This window comes from Ovis aries, chromosome 7, assembly GCF_016772045.2.
Source record: "Ovis aries strain OAR_USU_Benz2616 breed Rambouillet chromosome 7, ARS-UI_Ramb_v3.0, whole genome shotgun sequence".
In the NCBI taxonomy this organism is placed as follows: domain Eukaryota; kingdom Metazoa; phylum Chordata; class Mammalia; order Artiodactyla; family Bovidae; genus Ovis; species Ovis aries.
The window spans coordinates 27094910-27118065 of NC_056060.1; the positions used below are offsets into that span (position 1 = coordinate 27094910).

The 23156-nt window shown below is 44.5% G+C and overlaps 1 protein-coding gene across 1 annotated transcript in view; it reads right to left on the minus strand.

Annotated features, from left to right (window-relative positions):
• RYR3 (ryanodine receptor 3) overlaps positions 1-23156 on the minus strand; it is a 576153-nt gene that overhangs the window by 172991 nt on the left and 380006 nt on the right. The window contains exons 33-38 of the mRNA XM_060419037.1: positions 16623-16709; positions 15978-16204; positions 12175-12970; positions 9444-9644; positions 2637-2739; positions 1703-1840 (exon numbers count right to left, since the gene is read on the minus strand). Of these exons, the coding sequence (XP_060275020.1) occupies positions 1703-1840; positions 2637-2739; positions 9444-9644; positions 12175-12970; positions 15978-16204; positions 16623-16709 (1552 nt within the window). The remainder of the gene's footprint in view (positions 1-1702; positions 1841-2636; positions 2740-9443; positions 9645-12174; positions 12971-15977; positions 16205-16622; positions 16710-23156) is intronic.

Consider the following 23156-nt stretch of genomic DNA (forward strand, 5'->3'; position numbering starts at 1 on the left):
CTTGTGGAAGGGAAGAAGTGTGGGGTGAACCGTGCAGTTTTATGCTGGAGCGGCCTTCCAGGTTGTTCCACGTGTCCTACCAGAACAGACACAACATAATCTTTCTGCCTGAACCCCAGGGTAGCAAATGCTAAACACTATAGTCCTTGGAGCATGAAAACCATTCTTAGAGTTAGGGAGACTTCAGAATCAAGTGAGCTAATCTAACGGACTCTATTTACCTAACATGAAGTGGTTGCCTTGGAGGACCCCTGGTCGTGACATAATGTCTTAGAAAGAACATCCATTTTAAAAACAGACTCTCCGCAGGTAATGTGGGTCAGTTCAGTCTGTTCTTAGTTCTGCTTTGGCAGTAACCACAAAGGAACTCTAAGCTCACTTTTCTGAACCTTTGAATCATGCTGGCATGTTCTCACCAAAGACCTCCCCTCCTCCATGGTGAGAAATAGGACCGATCAAGGGTTGCCAGTACAACTGCTGCCAAGTACCCCAGACACTCTTTTGAGGCTTCAACACTTCTCCTGATAAATGGGGATGATTCTTTCCCTTCAGAGATAGTCTGACAAAGATGGAAGGTCAATAGAAAGGGCAATAGGATGTATGAACCCCAAAGTAGTGTTTTCAGAAAAACTGATCATATCTTGACAGTCTATTGCTCTAGTCTATAATTTGAAAGCATGTTCTAAGATGGATAGGAACAGGGAATAAGACAGCTACATTAAACCTGGAAAATTCCTTCTTCTTTAGACAAGTAAAATATTTGCATAATTTCATAGTACAGGGCAGACTGATTATAATATGCAGACAATCTTCCTCTTGAAGTATAAATAGTTTATGGACAGTAAACTGTCTTGTACTACAAACAATGATCTTGTTTCAAAATGGGAATAGTTTCAATGGTAGGAATTATTTGTACTATAAGGATTAGAGAAATGATTTGAACAAGGTTCAGGAAAGGTGAAAGATAGAAGGTCCAAGTCCTCTAGGGTGTTGTATTAGGAAAATCATAGCCCCCAAACGAAAACAAACTCCCCTGCTCCAAACTCCATAACCGATTCCCTTTGATTGCTAAGGGGCTTCCCTGGTAGCTCAGACAGTATGGGGCAATTTTCAATGCGAAGGAACCACAAACAAAAATGACAAGAACAATGAGGGTCACAAGAGGAAGACTATGAAAACGTAAAAGAAAGAAAAACAGAAATCTGTGTTCAGGTATCAGGCATTTAAAAGTAGACAGACAAGAGCAGACCTACCAAGCAACTGATCCCTTTCAGAAGACTCTGAGAGTAAGCTCCTTAAGTCAGAAGGAAAGCAGACCCCCAAATATAGAGCATTAAGAGCACCAATTATAACAGAATGCCCAGATGCTTCCTGGAAGCTAAGCAGCCCTTCTCCATCCCACAATATATGTTTAGGAAGTTCATTACCTTAACTAGGGGCTTCCCTGGTGGCTCAGACAGTAACGAATCTCCCTGCAATTCAGGAGACCCGAGTTTGATCCCTGGGTCAGGAAGATCGCCTGAAGAAGGGAATGGCAAGCCACTCCAGCATTCTTGCCTGGAGAATCCCATGGCAGGCTACAGTCCATGGGGTCGCAAAGAGGTGGACACGACTGAGCAACTAACACTTTCACTTTACTTTAATTACGGCTTAGAAGAGCCCTGGGTTGGGAGCACCATGATCGAAAGGGATGGGAACTTACTAGGGCATCTCTCTTCTTCCTCCGTTGGTTGCTCCTTCTCTGGCTTGGGAGGGCCTTTGATTCTCTGCACCAAGGCACAGATTTTTCCAGTCCAGGAGGTATCCTCTTCCTCTTCTTCCTCTTCTTCCAGGGGAACCCCTAAGCAAGCCACAGAAAGAGGGACAACCTCAAACAGTACACAAAGCCACCAGATAATTGAAAGAACATAGAAACATTGCTTTCCATCCTTCGGAACTTTCTAAATATACTATAGGCAGCCTCCTATAAATATTTATCTACATGTCTTTTGGCTAACTTTTTAAATGATAATTTCTTGTGTACAAAAGCATAAAGTAATTTCAATCCCAAGACTTTATTTTTTCTAACCCATACCCCAAATGGGCTCCAGAGTATCTAGAAAGAAACAGTTAACAACCTGTTACTTCAAATGAAAAACTCATCTGTTATCCACATAGCTCTCAAAAGCAGCACAATTGCTGATGGGCACTTAAAACCAGCAGATACACATCAGAGTAGAAATGGCTGGTTTAGAATCCTTAAGGGCAGGTATGGTCATACTCATTTCATTGCAGAAGCTAAAAAGCAAAGGTGATCAGAATCTTGGTTCACCTGGGAAGAGCGTCCCAGCTATCTAACTTGAGATAAATTGGGTGAGGTTTATATAAAGATCTGTTCTTTTCTTTCCTTCTTCAGAGACCCAGTCCCCTCTCAGATCTCAGCAACATTTCTTATAGACAGAAGGAGTTTCAGTCATGTATTATTCCAGGATGATGTCCTATATCTTCTCTGACCCAAATAGTTTGGAAAGAATCATTTCTTGGACAATTAGCACTATCATTTTAAACAGAAACTAACTTTACAACCCCCCATGAGCTTCTAACCAAGGAACCATGAACAGCCTTGTCTTGGATAAAGCTTTTATCTGGAAGCTCACCGCAGTGAAGGAGAAGGTCCTCATGGAAGTCGTACAGCTCTTCCCGGATTTCTTCTGGGCAGGGGCAGTTCTCCCCCAGTTGAAAGTTAAGAAGCATGTTGATCTTGGAGGGGCGAAAAAGATTGGCTCGTTGGTTCTCAATGTCTGTCTAAAGAACTCAGATCCAACCTTAGACACCTAACATTCTTTGCAAACTTTATTTAACTTGATTTGGTGTGTGTGTAAAGATAGCCAACATTTAAAAATAGCTTTTTATAACTGAATCACTTCGCGGTACACCTGAAACATTGTAAATTAACCATACTTCAATAAAAAAATTAAAAATATTTTTAAAAAGTGCACAAACTTCCAGTTATGAGATGAGTAAGTCTGGGGCTGTAATATACCAACACTGTGCATGAAAACTGCTAAGATAGTAGATCTTTTCTAAATTTTAAATTGGAGTATAATTACCTTACAATGTTGTGTTGGTTTCTGCTGTACAGCAAGAAGAATCAGCCGTAGGTACACATATGTCCCCCCTCTTCTGAGCCTTCTTCCCACCTCACTCCTGTACCCCCATCTCACCCCTCTATGTCATCACAGGGCACTGAGCTGAGCTCCCTGTGTTACACAGCAGCTTCCCACTAGCTATCTATTTTATTTTTTCCTATTAATTCTTATTAATTTAATTTGGCAACATACACAAAGTTAAAAAAGAAGTACAAAATATACTCAGTTTTTCTCTCTCTCTGATTCCTTGTTGTTCAGTTGCTAGGCTGTGTCTGACTCTTTGTGACCCCATGGACTGCAGCACGCCAGGCTTAAGTTTGCTCACACTCATGTCCATTGAGTTGGTGATGCCATCTGACCATCTCTAGTTTACATGTAGTAGGGCGACTTTCAGTGCAACTTTCTCAATTTGTCCTGCTCTCTCCTTCCCTCTCTGGGAGAATAGATCTTAAAAGTTTTCATCGTAAGAAAAATAATTCATAACTATGCGAGGTGATAGAGTGAAGTTGCTCAGTCGCGTCCGACTCTTTGCGACCCCAGGGAGTGTAGCCTATCAGGCTCCTCCATCCATGGGATTTTCCAGGTAAGAGTGCTGGAGTGGGTTACCATTTCCTTCTCCAGGGGATCTTCCTGACCCAGAAATCGAACCCGGGTCTCCCGCATTGCAGGCAGACGCTTTACCGTCTGAGCCACCAGGGAAGCCTCTAGATGTTAACTAAAATTACTGTGATGATCTTTCTACAATATAGACATATCAAGTGATTATGGTTGTACACCTTAAGCTATACAATGTTCTGTGTTAATCAAACCTCAACAATGGCGGCGGGGGGGGGGGCGGGCACCCCACTACACATGCAAAAAAAAGGAAAAGAAAATATTCTAGCCATATTGCTTTACATCACCAAAATATTGTCTCTACCCTCCTTCTTTGGAATAACTATTTTGGTGACTATGGCTCTAATCCTTCCCTTTAAGAAGGAATGCATGATTCTGAGAAGAAAGTCATGCATTCAGGGCATGCATTTTAAATGATCTTTGGAGAGACAGGTCATGAGAATACAAAGACGTAAATAATACACTAATGAAATAAAGCCATAAACTGTGAGTTGCTAAAAAAATAAAAGTAGCTTTTCCTTTTTTCTGATTATAAAGGTAACACAGAACTTGATTAGCTAAAGAAGAAAATTTACTGAGATCTCCCCACTGAGATAGCTGCTGTTTATATTTTAGTTAATATTTTTATATAGGCAGATTGAGATTACAATCTAACTCGGCATTTTTGAAACTCAATTTTTCAACTTAATTTATCTCAAGCATTTAAAAATGTTCTTACCCTGATCTCTTACAGGTGCACTGCATTTCATCACAAGGATGAACAGCGATTTATATAAAATGTATGTAAAATTAACGATCTGCTCTGAAATATCTCAGTTGCTTTCATTTTTTACCCCTGTAAATAAAGTCACTTTGAATTTCCTTTTATGGAATTTTTGTTCACATCTCTGTTCACTTTCTTAGGATAAACCCATAGAAGCAAAATGCCTGGATCAAAAGGTTTGTACATTTTAATGGCTTTTGATATGAATTGCCAGATTGCTCTCCAGAAAGCTCACAACAGTTTGCATTATTACCAGATTTATACAAGAGTGTGTATTACTTTGCCAACTCCATTACAGTAATGAGAGTTAACATATTTTCAAATAGTTTCCAATCTAATGAGTAAAAAATGTCATATCCCTGTTGCTTTAATTTGCATTTAATTGGTGAGGTTGAACTGTTTTTTCACATAGGACTGTTTTTATCTCATCATTTATAAATTTCCCATCCATGTTTTTCCTCCATTTTTCTGTTGTGTGATTATCTTTTAAAAATTAATTGGCAAGTGTTTTGCACATCTCTATAGGTTATTATCTCTTGGTAATATACATTCCTGGAGAAGGAAACAGCAATCCACTCCAGTACTCTTGCCTGGAAAATCCCATGGATGGAGGAGCCTGGTAGGCTGCAGTCCATGGGGTCGCAATTCCAAATACATTTCCCAGTTTTTAGTGAGCTTTTAATTGTCTTTATACAATTTTTTTTTTGACATGTCAGTTTTATGTTTTGAAGCCAGCCTATCATCCTTTCCTTTACAATTTTATGTCAGAGATGTTTCACTGTTTCTGTGCCATGGACTACCCTGACTTTCCCGGTGATTCATTGGAAAAGACTCTGCCTGCCAATTCAAGAGATGCAAGTTCTATTCCTGTGTTGGGAAGATCCCTTGGAATAGAAAATGGCAACCCACTCCAGTATTCTGGCCTGGAAAATTTCATGGACAGAGGAGCCTGGCAGGCTATTATAGTTTGTGGGATTGCAAAAACTCAGACACAATTGGGTTATCGAGCATGCATGTCCTACTTGGATAGTCTGGTGAAACTCATGGATGTTTTTCTCAAATTAATATTTTAAATATCTAAAATAAAATATAAGGAATTACAAAGAGAAACAGGTATAATGAAATCTAATTATCAAGATCATAAAAATGTATTTGTGATATAGTAACATATATACAAGATCATAAAAATGTATTTGTGATATAGTAACCTATATACTTATTTATTAATTCATTAGACAAAAAGATCTAGGGGCAGCCCTCATACCCACTGTGATCTTGAAGCAGTGATGAATGTAAATGATATCACCAAGTATTAGAACCACTGTGATACCATATGAAAAAATATACAACCTCTGTGGGTGACAAAGTCAAGTATTTGCTTTGCTGCCTACATCAATAATTGGAAGAACTGCTATTAGAAATTAATGAAAATTTGGTAAAAAAAATAAATAAATAAAGCTAACACTCAGATTCCTTGATGTCTAAAGTTTTCCACAGACCCATGACCCTGGTTAGTAAATATCTGGAGACACTGAAGTAATAACTAGAGGTAGGACTTCCCTGGTGGTCCAGAGGTTAAGAATCCACCTGCCAATATAGGGGACACAGGTTCAGTTCCTGGTTGGGAGGATTCCACATGCTGCGAAGCAACTAAGCCCGTGAGACGCAACTACTGCACCCGCACCTACTGATGCCCATGCGCTGAGAGTCTGTACTCCACACAAGAGAAGCCCCTGCAATGAGAGGTCCACGTACCATAACTAGAGAGTAGCCCCCGCTCGCCACAGCTAGAGAGAAAGCCCACGCACAGCAACAAAGAACCACCGTAGCCGTAAATAAGTAAATACAAACAACCAGAGGTAATCTTGTCCGTTTTACTCTATCATATACGGTAACCCAAACACCAGGCAAAGGGGTATTTTCTCCTTTTGTTTGGGATTTCTAGGTGAAAACAGTTATAATATCTTTTATGAAACTATGAACCTTACTTAATATTGTTAGGAAGATCCTTATTCAAAGCTTCTAGTGCAAATAATTTTTTGAAAGTAGAGGTATTGTTTGTATAATAACAGGTTGCATAAAACAGGTTGGAAATGTTATTTTTGTAGTTGTTTCATGGTGGTAAAATTGGTGGAATTATGGTAACTGTATCAGCAACATATATCAATGAGTTGTTCATTAAAATAAGATCTGAAGATCTGGTTCCAAGAATCAGAAAGTTAATTTCTTTATGAAAGATTTTCCTTTTGGTAGAACATTTAGGAAGCAAGTGGGAGCCCTCAGGGCATAACTAAAAATGGGAGTGAGCTGAATTTTCAGCTGTAGGTCATACCCTCTAAATGAAGTCCTTTTCAAAGTGAAAGGCTTGCTGACTATGCTTGGATAATTTGCCAACAATCACTGGACTAATCCTAGCTTTACTTACCTTTATACTTAGTTACACCCCCCAAGTATGTTTCTATTTCATCTTTTTAAACAGTGAATGGATATAGGGCTGAAAACCTCTATTTTATTCTCAGAAGTTACAGAAGAGTGAGGTAATCATATCACTGTTTTAAAATTCTAATTCCTATGTATCCTATTTTCCAAGTGATCTTGCATTCCTATGCCCTGAAATTGATTGAAATCCTCCAAATTCTTTATTAAATTCTTAATTATTTAGAAAGTTCTATTGGCAGATTCTTCTAGAAATGAATACTCTGGGAGGGGTGGCAAAGGAGACTCCTGAGTTTGGTAAGAGTGTCCCTTCTTTTCTTTCATTTCTGGACACCTTAGCATCCCCTGAAAACTTGCTAAACATGCAAATTCTCAGGACTTACCCAAGACCTACTGAATTAGAAGCCCTAGAGGCGGGACCAGCAATCTGTGTTTTATTAAAGTCTTCCAGGAATTCTGATGTCTGCTCAAGAATCACTGGTCTAATACATAAGGAAAGAAGTTCTTGAGACTTCTGAAAGGGGTCTGAAATGATTGTTCAGAGGACTGCCTACAAGGTTAAAGGAGGAAGTGATGGTTAGTCCCGAGGATGGCAGAAGAGAAGGTAAGGAAGCAGACCGCAGCAAGAGTGAAAGGATCCTTCCAAGAGCCAGGATCATGAGCTGCGTCGATAAAGATAATGTCAGATGGACAATGCAGTCCTGGTTGAGCTGAGGACATGCCAGAAGACATGTGTAAACTCTAGTCACTGGCTCACTGACAGAAGGTCATAGAACATGGTTTAGTTGCTAAGTCGTGTCTGATTCTTTGCAACCCCATGGACTGTAGCCTGCCAGGCTCCTCTATCCATGGGATTTTTCAGGCAAGAATACTGGAGGGGATTGTCATTTTCTTCTCCAGGGGATCTTCCCCACCCAGGGATTGAACCTGGGACTCCTGCATTGCAGGCAGATGATTGCCAACTGAGCTAAGATGGCATGAGGCAAAAGCAAATACCTCTGACACTAAAGCTGATGCCAGCTCTTCCTACTTATAGAATGTTTACTACGTGGCTGATTTCCTGCCAAGCAATCGACGTGAATTACTCATGGGATTTTCACGAACATTATCTGCATTTTGCAGCCTGAAGACACTGAGACAGAGAGAAGTAATATGCTCAAGACTACACCATGAGTGATGGCAGAGCCGGAACGGCAGCCAGGCTCTGCAGCCAACACCGGTGTCTTAATCACCACATCATCTGCCACCCCATGTTTCACAAATGTGAGTCAGCAACTGCCCAGCCGAAACAGGGAATGTTCACACCTGTTGCCAGTCTAAAAGCAGCCTGACAACATTTGTAAAGCCTTCAAGAATAATTCACCGCACGTTGCTCCCTGCACACTCACTCCGTTTTCCTTAGCACAGCACAAAGTATCTGCTCCCATCCATCCACAGGGCCTCTCATTTTGCCTCTAGCAAAGGGTTGTGATGGATCTGCTCTTTATCAAGGCCACTATCATTCACAGGAATCTTAAAAAACCCAGAGAGGCGGTTCCTTTTTAAGCCAGTATAAATATCTGTAGCCTATAAAACAGGTTTAAAACAGGTTTTAGGAAAGTAATTGGACCAAGTTGTGGTGGAGTCGTTAATATAAAGTGGTGGTAATTATACTGACAACAATTTATGGATAGGCTGCTTATTGAATATGTATAAGATCCAAAGATTTGGTTTTGGAGACAGAGAATGAATTTCTTCCCTGAAAGATCTATCTTTTCCCTTGAACGCTGAGGGAGCCTTGCTGAATGGCTTACAGGATATATGTGAGCAGCTGAGCAGCAGGGACGACTGGAAACTATCATTTTACAGGATGTCCCTCTGTTATCTGCAAGTTTCTCGGGATTTTCATTCTTTTCCAAGCAGCCTTTCCATCTGAGTGAGGCCAAGGCGGGGACCACAGAGAATGGAGACAGAACATCACAGGAGGGACTTCCTCACCCAACTTCTGCTCTCCAGGCTTCCTGGAGCTGGAGTTGGGGGGCAGTTTCCAGGGGGGTCTCCATAACTGGGTGAGAGGTTTGGGCCCTCAGATGAGAAAGACTGTGCACCTGCGCTCATGAATCAGGAAAAGCTGACCATATTCTGTTGCTCTCTGATGGAGAGGAGTTGCTTTTGGATGGACTGGACAAAAATTCTTCTAAAGGGAGAAACAGGATGCTGGTCTAGTGATGTGATGTGATCTGGCCTTTGCCTTACTGACAGAGGCCCTGGCATGCGGGATGGCAGGATGGGAAAAAGCCTGGCCCCCTCCCCATGCGGTTTCAGAAGGTTATCTTCCCACCCAAGATGCCTGGCAGATGCTTATCAGCTCAGCCCAGGACTAGCCTGTCTGCTGGTGCTGGCTGGGGTCTTTCCATCTCCCTTAGCTCTCATGGCTGCCCACCCCCTTTCACATAAAGGCTGTGTGTACCCTGCTCCAGAGGGTGCAGTTCTTCCCTAGGAACAGGCTGGAAGGTTCTCACCTGTTCCTGTGGGGGTGAGCGGAACTCCCTGGTCTTCCGGGCGGTCAGGGCCGCAGACATGTTCAGGGCCTGCATGAGCTCGTTGTAGCGGAACTTCTGATTTTCCTGGAGCTTGGAGACATAGATGTCACCGAAGGCCACAATGGCCTCCACCCGGTGCTGCAGCTCACAGTCACAGAGATAGCTGAGCAGCTCACACATCTGTAAAAGTGTACACACGTGAGAATATAATAAAACTTCATGTCCACTGGTGATGCAATTATCATTCCCAATCTACAGATGGCAACACTGAGGCTTAGACAATTTGAGGAACTTGCCCAGTGTTACACAGTAACCACAGAGCTATTACTGGAGTCCAAGCTGGCTATTACTGGATGACTCTGATTAGTATTTGAACCTAGAGCCCAGTTCTTCACTGCTGAGACCAGAACTGCAACAGGAAAATGAGCTCATTAGACACAGAGCACGTCTGCCTGTGTAGACAGAGTAGACATGTAGGAGAGTGTTCTCCTAGGGCTCTATGCTCAGTACAGAGACCACCATCTGAGGACTGAGTCTCTTTCCTGACATCTTCTGCTTCTAGGTGATGGGTAAGTGAGTCTTTGGTTTCTCTCAGAATCTTTCATTCCTTTTGCTTATCGGCACTGTTTGATCAATTTATCAGGATTGCTATAGCTAATCTTATCATATTAGAATTTATACTAATAAGAAAAACAACAGCTGTAGCTTACTGAGCACCAGCTATTTGCCAGAAACTGTGCCAGGCACTTGCCATACCTTATGTGTTTTTTGCATATTTTTACTAAAGCAGAAGTTCTATTCACCCATCTCCACTTAACACCACACATATGACTAAGGAGCACCCTCTGGCGTGTCTGGGCACAGGCAAGGCCCCTGGTGATGGGGTGTTGTCGCCCAGCAGGACAGCCTCTGCTCCCACCAGGTAAACTGGGACCCATCTCTTACACCCATTCTACTTTAATTACCATTTAAAGTCACGTGGGTCAATAAAATAGGAAAATGAAGTTGAGTGACTAGGGAGCATCTGAGAAAGGCAAGTTTTTTTTTTTTTTAAAAAAAACAAAATGCTAAAATTGACTGTTAGACAAGTATAAAAAATTAGGAAAATCATAAACATCCAGAAGCATTTTGCACTCAGCTTGCTTTTGATTACCTCTAGATCTCACAGTACCTTAAAGACCCTAGACTGGCAATCATAGATGGTTCATGACAGGTAACATCCATGGAGGAGAGAACTCTATGTGCCAGTCAGGGACTCACATTAAAGAAAAGGTCTTGGCCCTCCACCAGAATAGCACATTTTAATAAAATGTTTAAGGTACATATGGGAAATTTGTTATGCTTCTGCTCTATATTTAAGGCTTTGATGAAATCACCACCACCACATTGGATAAGAGAACTTAAGTGCAGATTACTTTTTATAATATATTTTATACTAAATATATTTCAAATTATAGTTTATAAAACATTTTAATATTATGTTTTATTATATCATCATCCACATTTTACAAATCATAAAGCTAAGACTGATGAGCTACTAACTTGGCAAATTCATTCAGCTAGTAAGTGGCCAAGGAGCAGGAATTAAAATCCAGGGATGCCTGGACCAGGCTCACTCCTCTAAGACAAACTCCTCTCCTCCATTTTTCCTTTTTTTTACTCTTTAAAAAATGTTTTTTTTTTTAAAATATAAATTTATTTATTTTAATTGGAGGTCAATTACTTTACAATATTGTATTGATTTTGCCATACATCAACATGAATCTGCTACAGGTATACACGTGTTCCCCATCCTGAACCCCCCTCCCTCTTCCCTCCCCAATTATTGAAGTACAATTGATTTACAGCACTATGTCAATTTCTCCTTTATTTCTTTTCATTTCTGTTTTCTCAATGCTGAAAAGACAAAGTCACCATCATCCCCAGTACATCACTGATGCTAGCTCATGTCTAGTAAGACTATGTTTTGAGAAATACTGAGGTTCCTCAGGTGATGCCAAGGGGGCAACTCTAAGTGAGTAGGACTCTTAGCTCAGATGGCATTTTCTTTGAATGCCAGTATAACAGGCCCACATCAGCCTGGTGATCAGGGTATGGCAATGCATGAGAGTAGGCGATGTGTGTGGCCATCCTATAACCCAGTTCCTTTGGTCAATTCCACAGCCAAAGGCTCCTCCCTGTCTCTAGACAAGATCTCACCAACAAACCCTTTAGTCCCAAGGAGTAGGAGATAAGATCAGGGAAAATCTATCACTGGTACCAGAAAAACAATTCTAAAGCAGGCGCCTTATTGATGAGGGCTGGTATTCTCATTTTGGTTTAGAAGACTTGGTAGCTCAGACAGTAAAGAAGCTGCCTGCAAAGCAGAAGACCTGGGTTTGATCCCTGGGTCAGAGAGAACCCCTGAAGAAGGGAATGGCAACCCACTCCACTGTTCTTGCCTGGGAAATCCCATGGAGAAAGGAGCTTGGCAGGCTACAGTCCTTGGCGCAGCAAACAGTTGAACATGACTGAGCAACTAACACTTTCACTTTCACTAGAGAGTACCTTCCAGCTCAGAAACAAGCAGGACCAGGAGTGCTCTCCCTCTCTCTCTCTCTGCTCCACTCCACATTCAGGCCCATGTCCACAGTCCAATCCCCATCACCAGGCTGCCCTGTCTCCCTCCCTAGTTCTTTTCAAAGGCAGGATGCTGGCTGCCCTGGGTTACCTGCAGCTTGACGGACTCCGGTAATCGGGTCTGCAACAAGCCTTTGATGGGAGCCTCCCTGCTGGCCTTTTCCCCAGCCTCCACAGCCTTCTCCTCCACCTGCGTCACCTCCTCCTTCTCTGCTCCCTCCTCCGTCTCCCCACTGTGCTCCCCAAACACAGAGGGATCGATGAGGAGGAGGATCTGCCGAACGTCATCATCATCAAACACCCCCATGACCAGCAGGGTTCCGATGAGCTTCAGCACAGGCACAAACTGGAACTCCACAGACCCCCCGACAGGGTCCCGGATGTGAGCCCCGCTGCACTGCACTGCCTCCGTCAGCATGCCCAGCGCCTTCGTCTTGAGAAGCTCCAAGGGAATCTCGGGGCTCTGCTTCTGGTGCTCCTCATTGGTGGTGATGAAGCAGGGGGTGGAGAACCTGAACCCTGGCTTGAGGCACGTTCTCGGGCCCACCCCAGGGAGCCCATGCCTCTTGGACTCATCCGGGTACAGGCGGATTTTCCTGGTGGTGCTGGTGATGGGGATGATGTACTCATTCTTCATCATCAGCTTCCTCTCCTTAGCGCTGGCCAGGTGGATGCTGATAAGCAGGTCATAGAAGCCTGAGCGCAGGAGGCCAGGGAGGTACTTGTTGTCAATGGCATAGAAGAGTTGGGAGAGGTCCACATGGCTGCACAGGGCGTAGGCCACCCGGCTGTTTCCCAGGGCACACAAGGCGCTGTAGAGTCTCAGCGTATGGTAATGGAACCGCATGAGGTCCTCCTGCTCGCAGAGCTCCAGGATATCCACACACCTGAGGAACAGAAAAGTAATCAACTGCTCCATGTGGAGGAAATGTGAATTTCCTCTGTGTGAATCCACATGCCAGGATTCAACAGAGTGCTCACTATAGGAATCCCCAGATTTCCCCCAACGAAGGCAGAGCAGATAGAGGTCTTATAGGTTATTATTCCTCTTGCAGTTCTGGTCCATATCCCAGCTCTTGATAATCCACTATTTCTAACTATAAAGGTCTCAAAAATCTGAAAGAGTTAAAGAAGACACTACTACTACTACTAAGTCGCTTCAGTAGTGTCCGACTCTGTGTGACCCCATAGATGGCAGCCCACCAGGCTCCGCCGTCCCTGGGATTCTCCAGGCAAGAATACTGGAGTGGGTTGCCATTTCCTTCTCCAATGCATGAAAGTGAAAACTGAAAGTGAAGTTGCTCAGTTGTCTCCGACTCTTAGCAACCCCATGGACTGTAGTCCACCAGGCTCCTCCATCCATGGAATTTTCCAGGCAAGAGTACTGGAGTGGGGTGCCATTGCCTTCTCCAAAAGAAGACACTAGCTTACCAAATATCCAAGTCCTCAACATTAGGGAAATGTCCAAACCTCAATACTGAAAACATTCATCAGGTCCATGCCAGGTGACTCTGCCTTCTTATTTGTAGGCTCAAGGACATCCTCTGCCCTTGAAGAACATGTAGTTAAAGCTCTCCATCAATCTACCATCTGCCTCATCTATGTAATCTCTAATTTACCATCAGCCATAGGGATTTCCCTTTCCTGAAAACAAACACATGCCTGGACTCTTGTCCAGAGAGGAAAGACTTTCCAACCTGAGGTGAGCTGGTGTTGTCAGTTCACTTTCCCCATCCTGGCTGTAGCAATCTTTAGCTGTGTATGGGTGTGGGGGGTCCAGGGCACAGGCTCTGATCTCTGCTTAGATTTTTCCATTTTGTCTTCTCACTGAGAACCTGAGGACCCTTTGCAGTTAGCTTACTTGGCAGGACTCCTTTCTGCTCCTTCCTTACAAGTGCCTGTGCTGCTCTTGCTGTCCACGACCCAGTGGAATACCTAAGTGGGAGCTACATGGATGTCAACGTAGTTCTGCCCTCCATCTTTTTTTCTGTCTAAGTGATCAAGGGGTAATAACATTTACAAAAATAAAACTTAATTCTATGTCCATAAACTGAACTCACTCATCTCACACACTAGTAAAGTAATGCTCAAAATTCTTCAAGCCAGGCTTCAACAATATGTGAACTTCCAGATGTCCAAGCTAGTTTTAGAAAAGGCAGAGGAACCAGAGATCAAATTTCCAACATCTGCTGGATCATCAAAAAAGCAAGAGAGTTCCGGAAAAACATCTATTTCTGCTTTATTGATTATGCCAAAGCCTTTGACTGTGTGGATCACAAGAAACTGTGGAAAATTCTGAAAGAGATGGGAATACAGACCACCTGACCTGCCTCTTGAGAAACCTATATGCAGGTCAGGAAGCAACAGTTAGAACTGGACATGGAACAACAGACTGGTTCCAAATAGAAAAAGGAGTACATCAAGGATGTATACTGTCACCCTGCTTATTTAACTTATAGGCATAGTACATCATGAGAAATGCTGGGCTAGATGAAGCACAGGCTGGAATCAAGATTGCTGGGAAAAATATCAATAACCTCAGATATGCAGATGACACCACTCTTATGGCAGAAAGTGAAGAAGAACTAAACAGCCTGTTGATGAAAGTGAAAGAGGAGAGTGAAAAATTTGGCTTAAAGCTCAACATTCAGAAAACTAAGATCATGGCATCCAATCCCATCACTTCATGGGAAATAGATGGGGAAACAGTGGAAACAGTGTCAGACTTTATTTTGGGGGGCTCCAAAATCACTGCAGATGGTGACTAAAGCCATGAAATTAAAAGATGCTTATTCCTTGGAAGGAAAGTTATGACTGACCTAGATAGCATATTAAAAAGCAGAGACATTACTTTATCAACAAAGGTCCATCTAGTCAAGACTATGTCTTTTCCAGTAGTCATGTATGGATGTGACAGTTGGACTATGAAGAAAGCTGAGCACTGAAGAATTGATGCTTTTGAACTGTGGTGTTGGATAATACGTGTGAGAGTCCCTTGAACTGCAAGGAGATCCAACCAGTCCATCCTAAAGGAAATCAGTCCTGAATATTCATTGGAAGGACTGACACTGAAGCTGAAACTCCAATACTTTGGCCACCTCATGCGAAGAGCTAACTCATTTGAAAAGACCTTGATGCTGGGAAAGATTGAAGGTGGGAGGAGAAGGAAATGACAGAGGATGAGATGGTTAGATGGCATCACGGACTCAATGGGCATGAGTCTGAGTAAGCTCTGGGAGTTGGTGATGGATAGGGAGGCCTGGTGTGCTGCAGTCCATGGGGTCGCAGAGTTAGACACGACTGAGTGACTAAACTGAACTGAAACTGAACTCGATTTTACCTACACAACTTCCTTTCTTCCCTCCCAGCAATCCATTTAGTAAGCATTGATCTCACTGTATTGATGAGGAGACTGAAGCCTGGGGTGTATCAGTAGATCACTCAAGAGCCACAAACAGCAAGTGGCAGCACTCAACTGAACCCAAGCCATAAAACAGGAGCATCTCTTAATGAGGAGGGGGGCCAGGAGCCTGATTCTTGGTTCTCCAAGCAATCTAGGCTTGCCTCATTCTTCCCAGTATTGCCATCATAACAGATTCCTGAACCATGCTTTTTAAAATTTAAGGCATGGAAATGTCCCTGAGTGCAGAACTCAGGGCTACAGTGAAAGCCCCATGGCTGGCACATCATCGTGAATATCCTCCTCCTGTTTCTGAGTGAACAGTTAAAATGGGGAAGGGAAAGAGAAAAGAAACCCACCCTTCTGGGCAATCAGCAACCATCCTGGACCTTGGCCAGTGAGGACGTTCCCGCTTCCCTCCCGGGCTTCCTGGGTCCTGCCTCCGCCTCCCCACCTCCTGGCCCCTCCTCTTCCGCCATGGGCCCCTGTACTACCTGTTCTCTTCCGGGATGTGGAGTGCCATCATCTGTAGGGGCTCCAGGCACTGCACCACCCAGCCATGGCGCTCGCTCACCCTCTCCGTCTCCACCTTCAGGAAGCTGCTGGGCATGCGGCTCCAGAGCACAGGCTGGATGGTTTGGACATCCAGCCGTGGCGGGCACTGCGGGATGGGGTTCTTCTCTTCACTCTTAAATATGGCTGCCGACAGGGGCATGGCATTCTGGGGCAAGGCAGAAAGGCGTCAGACACATGCAATTCAGAGATGCTCAGTGACTGCACACTCCACTGGGCCCACAATAAGCAACAGTGAGCCATACATTAAAGTGAACTGTACATCAGAGAGAGAGAATGCGTCCAGGGACCAATGAGGGCTTTTCCAGCACTAATAAAGACCTGACATAATGGGTTATAGGAGCACCCATTAATCCTTTTGGAACCCAAAAGAAGTGGGAGAAGGGGAAAGTGGGAACCTATGTTCTGCCGCATGAATTTCACATGGACGTGTAGAGGTTTGTAGAGGGGGGCATTTGAGAAGGAGGAGGTCACAGATTTCCTGGTTTCCTCATGCCTGAGCATCTCCTCATAATGACCTGTGCATCTTCTTATGTATAGCCATTAGACAAGGGACAGATAAATACCTTCAGCTTCCCAAGTTCAAATTGAAACAGAGAGGTGCTTGTGGGCTGCAGGAAGACGGCTGGAAACACTTTGGTATTGGGCTCCACCTGGAAACCAACACAAATCCAGAGGTTTTCCCAGAATTATAAAATCCTAGGGGGCTGAGTCATGAGTGTTTCAATCAATGCCCTCATTCTAACTTGAGGGGAAAGAGGAAAGCTAACTGGCTGCTCACGGGGCACTGTTCAGAAATTCCCAGAGACCCGGTGCCTACTGGTAGCTACTGTCACTGTTCCTAACTTCAGTACTCCTCTCTCCACTCAGGGCTGAGTGATCTCACATCCTTTTATTTTCCCTCTCAGGTAACTGAGAAGCCAGCAGCTTTCTCCAGCGCACAGGAGGGCAGTCACAGGCAGGAGCTACCATCTGCCCACCAGAGGCTGTGCGTGGTCTGCTCACAGAACAAGGTAGGGTACTTGCTCTTCACAAGGAGACTCCTGGCCCTCAGGGAGCACCATCATGCATTACTCCTGCCCATGGGAGGTGACGAGTTAGGGCAGTGAGGTGACTTCAGCATTCTTTCTGAAGGCACATGGCGTTGGTCAAGCAAGCCTGGCGGAATTATAGCAGAATGTCCCAACCTCGGTCCTACTGATGGTTTGGGCTGGGTAAGTCTCTGTGTGAGAGCTGTCTTGTGCCTTGTAGTTACCAGCATCCCTGGCCTCTACGTACTAACATGTCAGTAGTACTCTCCACCCCACTACGGTCATGACAATCCAAAATGTCTCCAGAGATGGTCAGATGTCCCTGAAGGGAGAATTGCCCCCACTCGAGAGCCAACTTTGCAGGCAAGGACCGCTGGTGCTTCCATGAAGAAGCTGCCCCCAGAGCCTGTCTCCTCCCTCAAAACCTCTCCTCCTCACTTGGCTCCTCTAGACTTCTCTCCACCCCTTCCTCACTCATGATTTTACTTCTTATATTAAATAGTGTGAGATTCACCAACTGCCTTTTAGCTGGTGTTTAGATGAGGCATGTGATATGTTTATGACATCGAGGGCTTCATTTATCACTTATTTACTTTGATGTGGAGCTTTTGATCAGACTTGGAGAACCACAGAAGAAGAAATACGACTTTAATCCCACCAACTAAAGTCCTTTGCTGCTGCTGCTGCTAAGTCGCTTCAGTTGTGTCCAACTCTGTGCAACCCCACAGACGGCAGCCTAAGCAATTCACACAGTAGGATGTGCTTACAACTCTCCAGACCCATCAAGTTAGGGCTTCTGGGTGTTGTGGACATACCCTAAAAGTGTCCCCCAGTGAGTTACTCCCCTGTACAGTCGCCTCTTGTAGAATTTGTGTCTTGTTTCCAGCAAACAGGATATGGCAAAAGCTAAAGGATTGCCACTCCCTTGATTGGTTGTATTATACAGACGATTCCATTTCAGCAGACTGGAGAAGTTGCTTCAGATAGCCTTAGAGAAGTAAGCTGCCATGTTTTGAGAGGGCCATGTGGCAAGGAGTTCTAGGGGGTTTCATGGGGCTGAAAGTGGTAAGCTCCTGGCTTCAGCCAGCAAGAAATGGAACCTGAGTTTTACAAATGCAAGCAACTGAATTTCTGCCAACAACTACATGAACTTAGAAAAGGACCCTAAGCTCCAGAAAAGAATGCAGCCTGGCTGACAACTTGACTGCAGCCTTGGGAGATGCTGAGCTTGGGACCTAGATAAATTGTGTCCTGACTCCTGACCCATGGACACCATGGGACAATGAATGAATGCTTCTAAGTCACTAAAGTAAAGTGAAAGTGTTAGTTGCTCAGTTGTGTCTGACTCTTTGCGACTCCATGGACTATAGCCCGCCAGGCTCCTCCGTCCATGGAATTCTTCAGACAAGAATATTAGAGAGGGTTGCATTCTTTTCTCCAGGGGGATGTTCCCGACGCAGGGACTGAACCTGGGTCTTCTGCACTGCAGGCAGATTCTTTACCATCTGAGTCACCTGGGAGGCCCTTTAAGTCACTGAGTTTGTGGTAATTTGTTATGAGGCAATAGAAAATGAGTACAGTGATTTTCCTTTCTGCCAGGATATTTGTTACAGGCTTCCTGTAAATAATAAACTTCCTCAATGCATTTAGACATAATATTTATAAACACATTTTTAAGACTGGAAGTGACTTAAAGGATTGTCTGGTTCAGAGCTGTTGGCTTATGATGAAGAGGCCAGACTGGTTAAATACCAGGCTTGTTCCCAGCATATGGCATTCAAGCACACTGCAGTGAGCTCACATTTCAGATAAGACAGTTGCTTTATACCTGATGCTTCAGGTACCTCTGGATGATTATGAAAGGATGATGCTAGTAAAACTAATAGGTAGGGACGGAGCTGCTAGAACTGCCTGCTGCTGCTAAGTCGTTTCAGTCGTGTCCAACTCTGTGCAACCCCATAGATGGCAGCCCACCAGGTTCCCCCATCCCTGGGATTCTCCAGGCAAGAACACTGGAGTGAGGTGCCATTTCCTTCTCCAGTGCATGAAAGTGAAAAGTGAAAGTGAAGTCACTCAGTCATGTCCGACCCTCAGCGATCCCATGGACTGCAGCCTTCCAGGCTCTTCTGTCCATGGGATTTTCCAGGCAAGAGTACTAGAGTGGGGTGCCATTGCCTTCTCTGAGAACTGCTTAGGCTATGTCTAAAATAAGCTTTGCTGAGAACATTTAACAGTTATTTAGTGCCTATCTCATACCTGCTTTGTGCCAGGATCTGGGTTTATGGGTGAGAGACACAAACGGGAAATTCTGATTTGCTGCTGTGCTACTTTGGTCACAAGGCAAGAGTCATCTTTAGGCTGGCCCCAGATTTCTCAAATACTCTAACAGGTAACAGTCTAGAACAATGTGTGCCTCTCAAGTCATTGCAGCTTGAAGCAAGCAGAGGTCTGGTGGGTGAGAAAACTTTGCCTGAATCAGCCAGGTGGAAGAGAGAGCAATGCACTCACTCAGAGATTTCTGATGCTGAACTAAATAGTACCATGATGGGGAGTGACAGGCTAAAGAAGGTGGCACATTTTTAGGTCCCTCAGGAATGATCCCTGCAAATGTCATAAGCTACCCAGTCAAATGGCAGGGTCCTCCTCAAACTTCCCTGCAGAGAGGAGGTCCTTGAAAGCATGTAGGATGGATGCTCTGGGGTTGGTTTATTTCTACCCTCAGAGTACATTCCCACCATAATGTACAATGGAAACTTTTCTTCAATCACTAAAATAAGAACACAAAGTGTGAGCACCTGATGGGTGTCCATAAGGAAAGAAACTGCAACTGATGGTGTGGTAAATGGAATATCCTAGACAGCCCTCCTGACCCCTCGGTTAGTCCTGTGATCCTGGATGTCATGGGGCAAAACTGATTCTGTTAGCAAGGCTACTAACAAGCTGACCTTAAGATAGAGACAATGGCCTTGTGGGCCTAATCCAATTGCACAAATTCTTAAAACCAAGTGTTTTCTCTTGCTGGGGGCAGAAGGGAAAATCAGAGAGTCAAAGCATGAGAAGAACCAGGTGTGCCCTTGTTGGCTTTAAGGATGGAAGGGACCACGTGGGAAGGAATGCGGGCACCTCTGGGAGCAGAGAGGGGTCAGCCACCAAGGAAGTGGGGACCTCGGAACCTCTGCCCACAGCCACAACTGGGTCCTGCTGACGACATGAAGGAGCTTGCAAGGGAGGTTGCCCAGAGCCTCAGGACAGAGCCAGCTCAGTCCGGCTGACACCTTGATTTTGGCCTTGTGTGGACCTGGGCAGAGAACCCAGTCAAATCTACAAAACCGTGAAATGATAAACGGATGCTACTTGAAGCTGCTAATTCTGTGGTAATTTGTTAGGCAGCAACTAAAAATCTAGTGGGTTCCCAGCCAAGTTGGTCGGTTTGATAACAAATGCTTAGCAAGCACTCCCTGGGTGCCAGGTACCACAGTCTCATGTGCAGGGATACAGGAGTGAACCCGCCAGGGGAGGCAGCCCCCGCCCTCAAGGAGCTTATGTTCTGGAAGGGGGTACTGCAGCCTGACAGAATAAGCAGACAGAATAAGCAGCGAGTCCAGATGTGAGGCTGCCACGAAGTGCCATGGACTTTCTTCCCTTTGTGTTTAAGGTACTTTTTATCGCTGGCTGATCTACTTTGTCTTTGCAGTGATGGACATTCTATCTCTAATCATGTGTGAAGGTCAGGGCGTAGGTAACAGCCTGAATTGAAAGGTAACCCCTCTCGTAAATCTGAATCTTATAGCTGGCCTCTGCTCGCAGAGCTGTGCGGCTGGGATGGCAGTAAGTGAGGACTATCTCTTGAACATACATTTTATTTCTCATTTCTCCCATGATTACATTAAGTGAGACAGAAAAAGCTTTTCAGATTGTGTAGCAGTATTTAATGGGGAGGTCTGGAAACCTTGGAGAGAATCCCTCACTTATTATTTTGGTTACTGGTCCTTTCTGAACGGAAAGCCAGTGTATAAATATTACTACCCTGCTCTGCTCAAGATAATTGAAAAATGAAAATGGCTACAACTGCAGAATAACAATTATCCCAGGGCTGGGAGACCAGACACATGGCTGGACACGTTAACTGTCTCGCCAGGAATGAGAAGGGGGCTGGGTGTGTGGAAGTTTCTGGAGGTCCCTGCTCAGAGCCCTGACCTCCTCCCCATTCCCACCCCAGGGTGGGAGCTGGTTGGAAGCCCTGAGCAGAGTCATGAGGATTTACACGTGGAGTAACACCATCCACTCTGGGGCGCAGATACCAATTAGCAGCTCAGAAAACTGACCAGCTTCACATCATCCAGGAACTGCTGTGAAAGATAGCACACAAACGGCACAGGATCTACTCTTTGTCGTAACATCTTCTTATCATCATAGGCTCTTTCCTGAAGCAGGCAAGTCATTGCTGCTGCAAATGCCGTGGGTTGGGTTTTATTTATTTATTTAGGGACCTTAAATGTGATTAGATGTCTTGGAACTCTCAGCAGCTCAGGGAGGACCCTTTAGTCAAACTCATTTCAAAAGTTAATGGAAAAAAGCTAATGGATTCTGAAGGACGGTAGTAATGTATATAAGCCTCCTCTCAGGGGACTTAAGAGGGGAGGGGAAGGTGGAATCATGAGAAAGTACTGGAAGAACAGTACGCTACTTTCTGCTTCAAAGTCCGAATTTGCAAAGGCCGCTTTCTGGGAGCAGTTGGTGGGGTCCCAGCTGCTGGGTAGTGGTGATGATTCCACTTCTTTCCAGGAAGAGGAAGAGCCCCAGTGTAGTGTGCAGGGGGCTACCCACTGCAGGAGGTCCTGGGGAAGACCGCCACACTGGCAGGCTGTCCCTGGCCCCCATAAAGAGCTCTGCCTGTGTTTTCAATCACTTAACATTTCAGATTTGGGGCAGCTACAGACCCCTGCTCTTCAACCACAAGCCAGACAAATGGCTGCCTAGCGGCTTTTCAGCCTGCAGGCTGTAACCTGGGGCTGATTCTGGAATCTGGGGTTTAGCCATTGACACAGGAGCCATTTACAGCAGAGCTTTTTATCTCCTGTATTTGGCTGAGCTGGAGAAGGAAATGGCAACCAACTCCAGTATTCTTGCTTAGAGAATCCTGTGGACAGAGAAGCCTGGTGGGCTGCTGTCCATAGGGTTGCATAGAATCGGACACGACTGAAGTGACTTAGCATGCATGCATGCATGCATTGGAGAAGGAAATGGCAACCCACTCCAGTACTCTTGCCAGGATCCAAGGGATGGAGGAGCCTGATGGGCTGCTGTCTATGGGATCACACAGAGTTGGACACGACTGAAGCAACTTAGCATGCATGCATGCATGCATTGCAGAAGGAAATGGCAACCCACTGCAGTATTCTTGCCTGGAGAATCCAAGGGACGGAGGATCCTGGCGGGCTGCCGTCTATGGGGTCGCAGAGTCGAACACGACTGAAGTGACTTAGCAGCAGCAGCAGCAGTTGGCTGAGCTCCCCTCAACACTGTTTGCCATTGTCCTGAGAACTCTTTCGGAGTTCCTCATTGCTTCCTAATTCCTCCCTACCTTTCCAAATTTGTTATCACCAACCATTACCCATTCTAATCTGTCCATCATTCCTCAAACATAAACATCTCTTATGCCTTCATCTCCATTATGCTTTTGTGCCCTTCTTTCAACCAAGTACATGCCTCTCTCTCTCTCTACCTGGAAGTATTCTGTTTCATAATCAAGATTTCTCTGTAATAAATTTTTCTTGACCACTTTCCATGGAAGCAGACTCCTCCTCCTCTGAACTTGGATAACACTCTATCCATACATATAGGAAGCTTTCCATTCTACCTTTGAAGTGTCAAGAAGTTTTAATACAGATATTTAATTCCTTAACTTAGCCTTTCTCGTAGTATGCTCTGTAGAACTCTGGGCTGATAGAATATTACTAATTATTAAATTTAAAAAAAGCTTTCTTGATTAAATGAGAAATGGTTGGCTAGGTTTCTTTCTGAACCATTTCTTAAAGTTTTCCTGTATTAACACTTAAACTGCAAAAC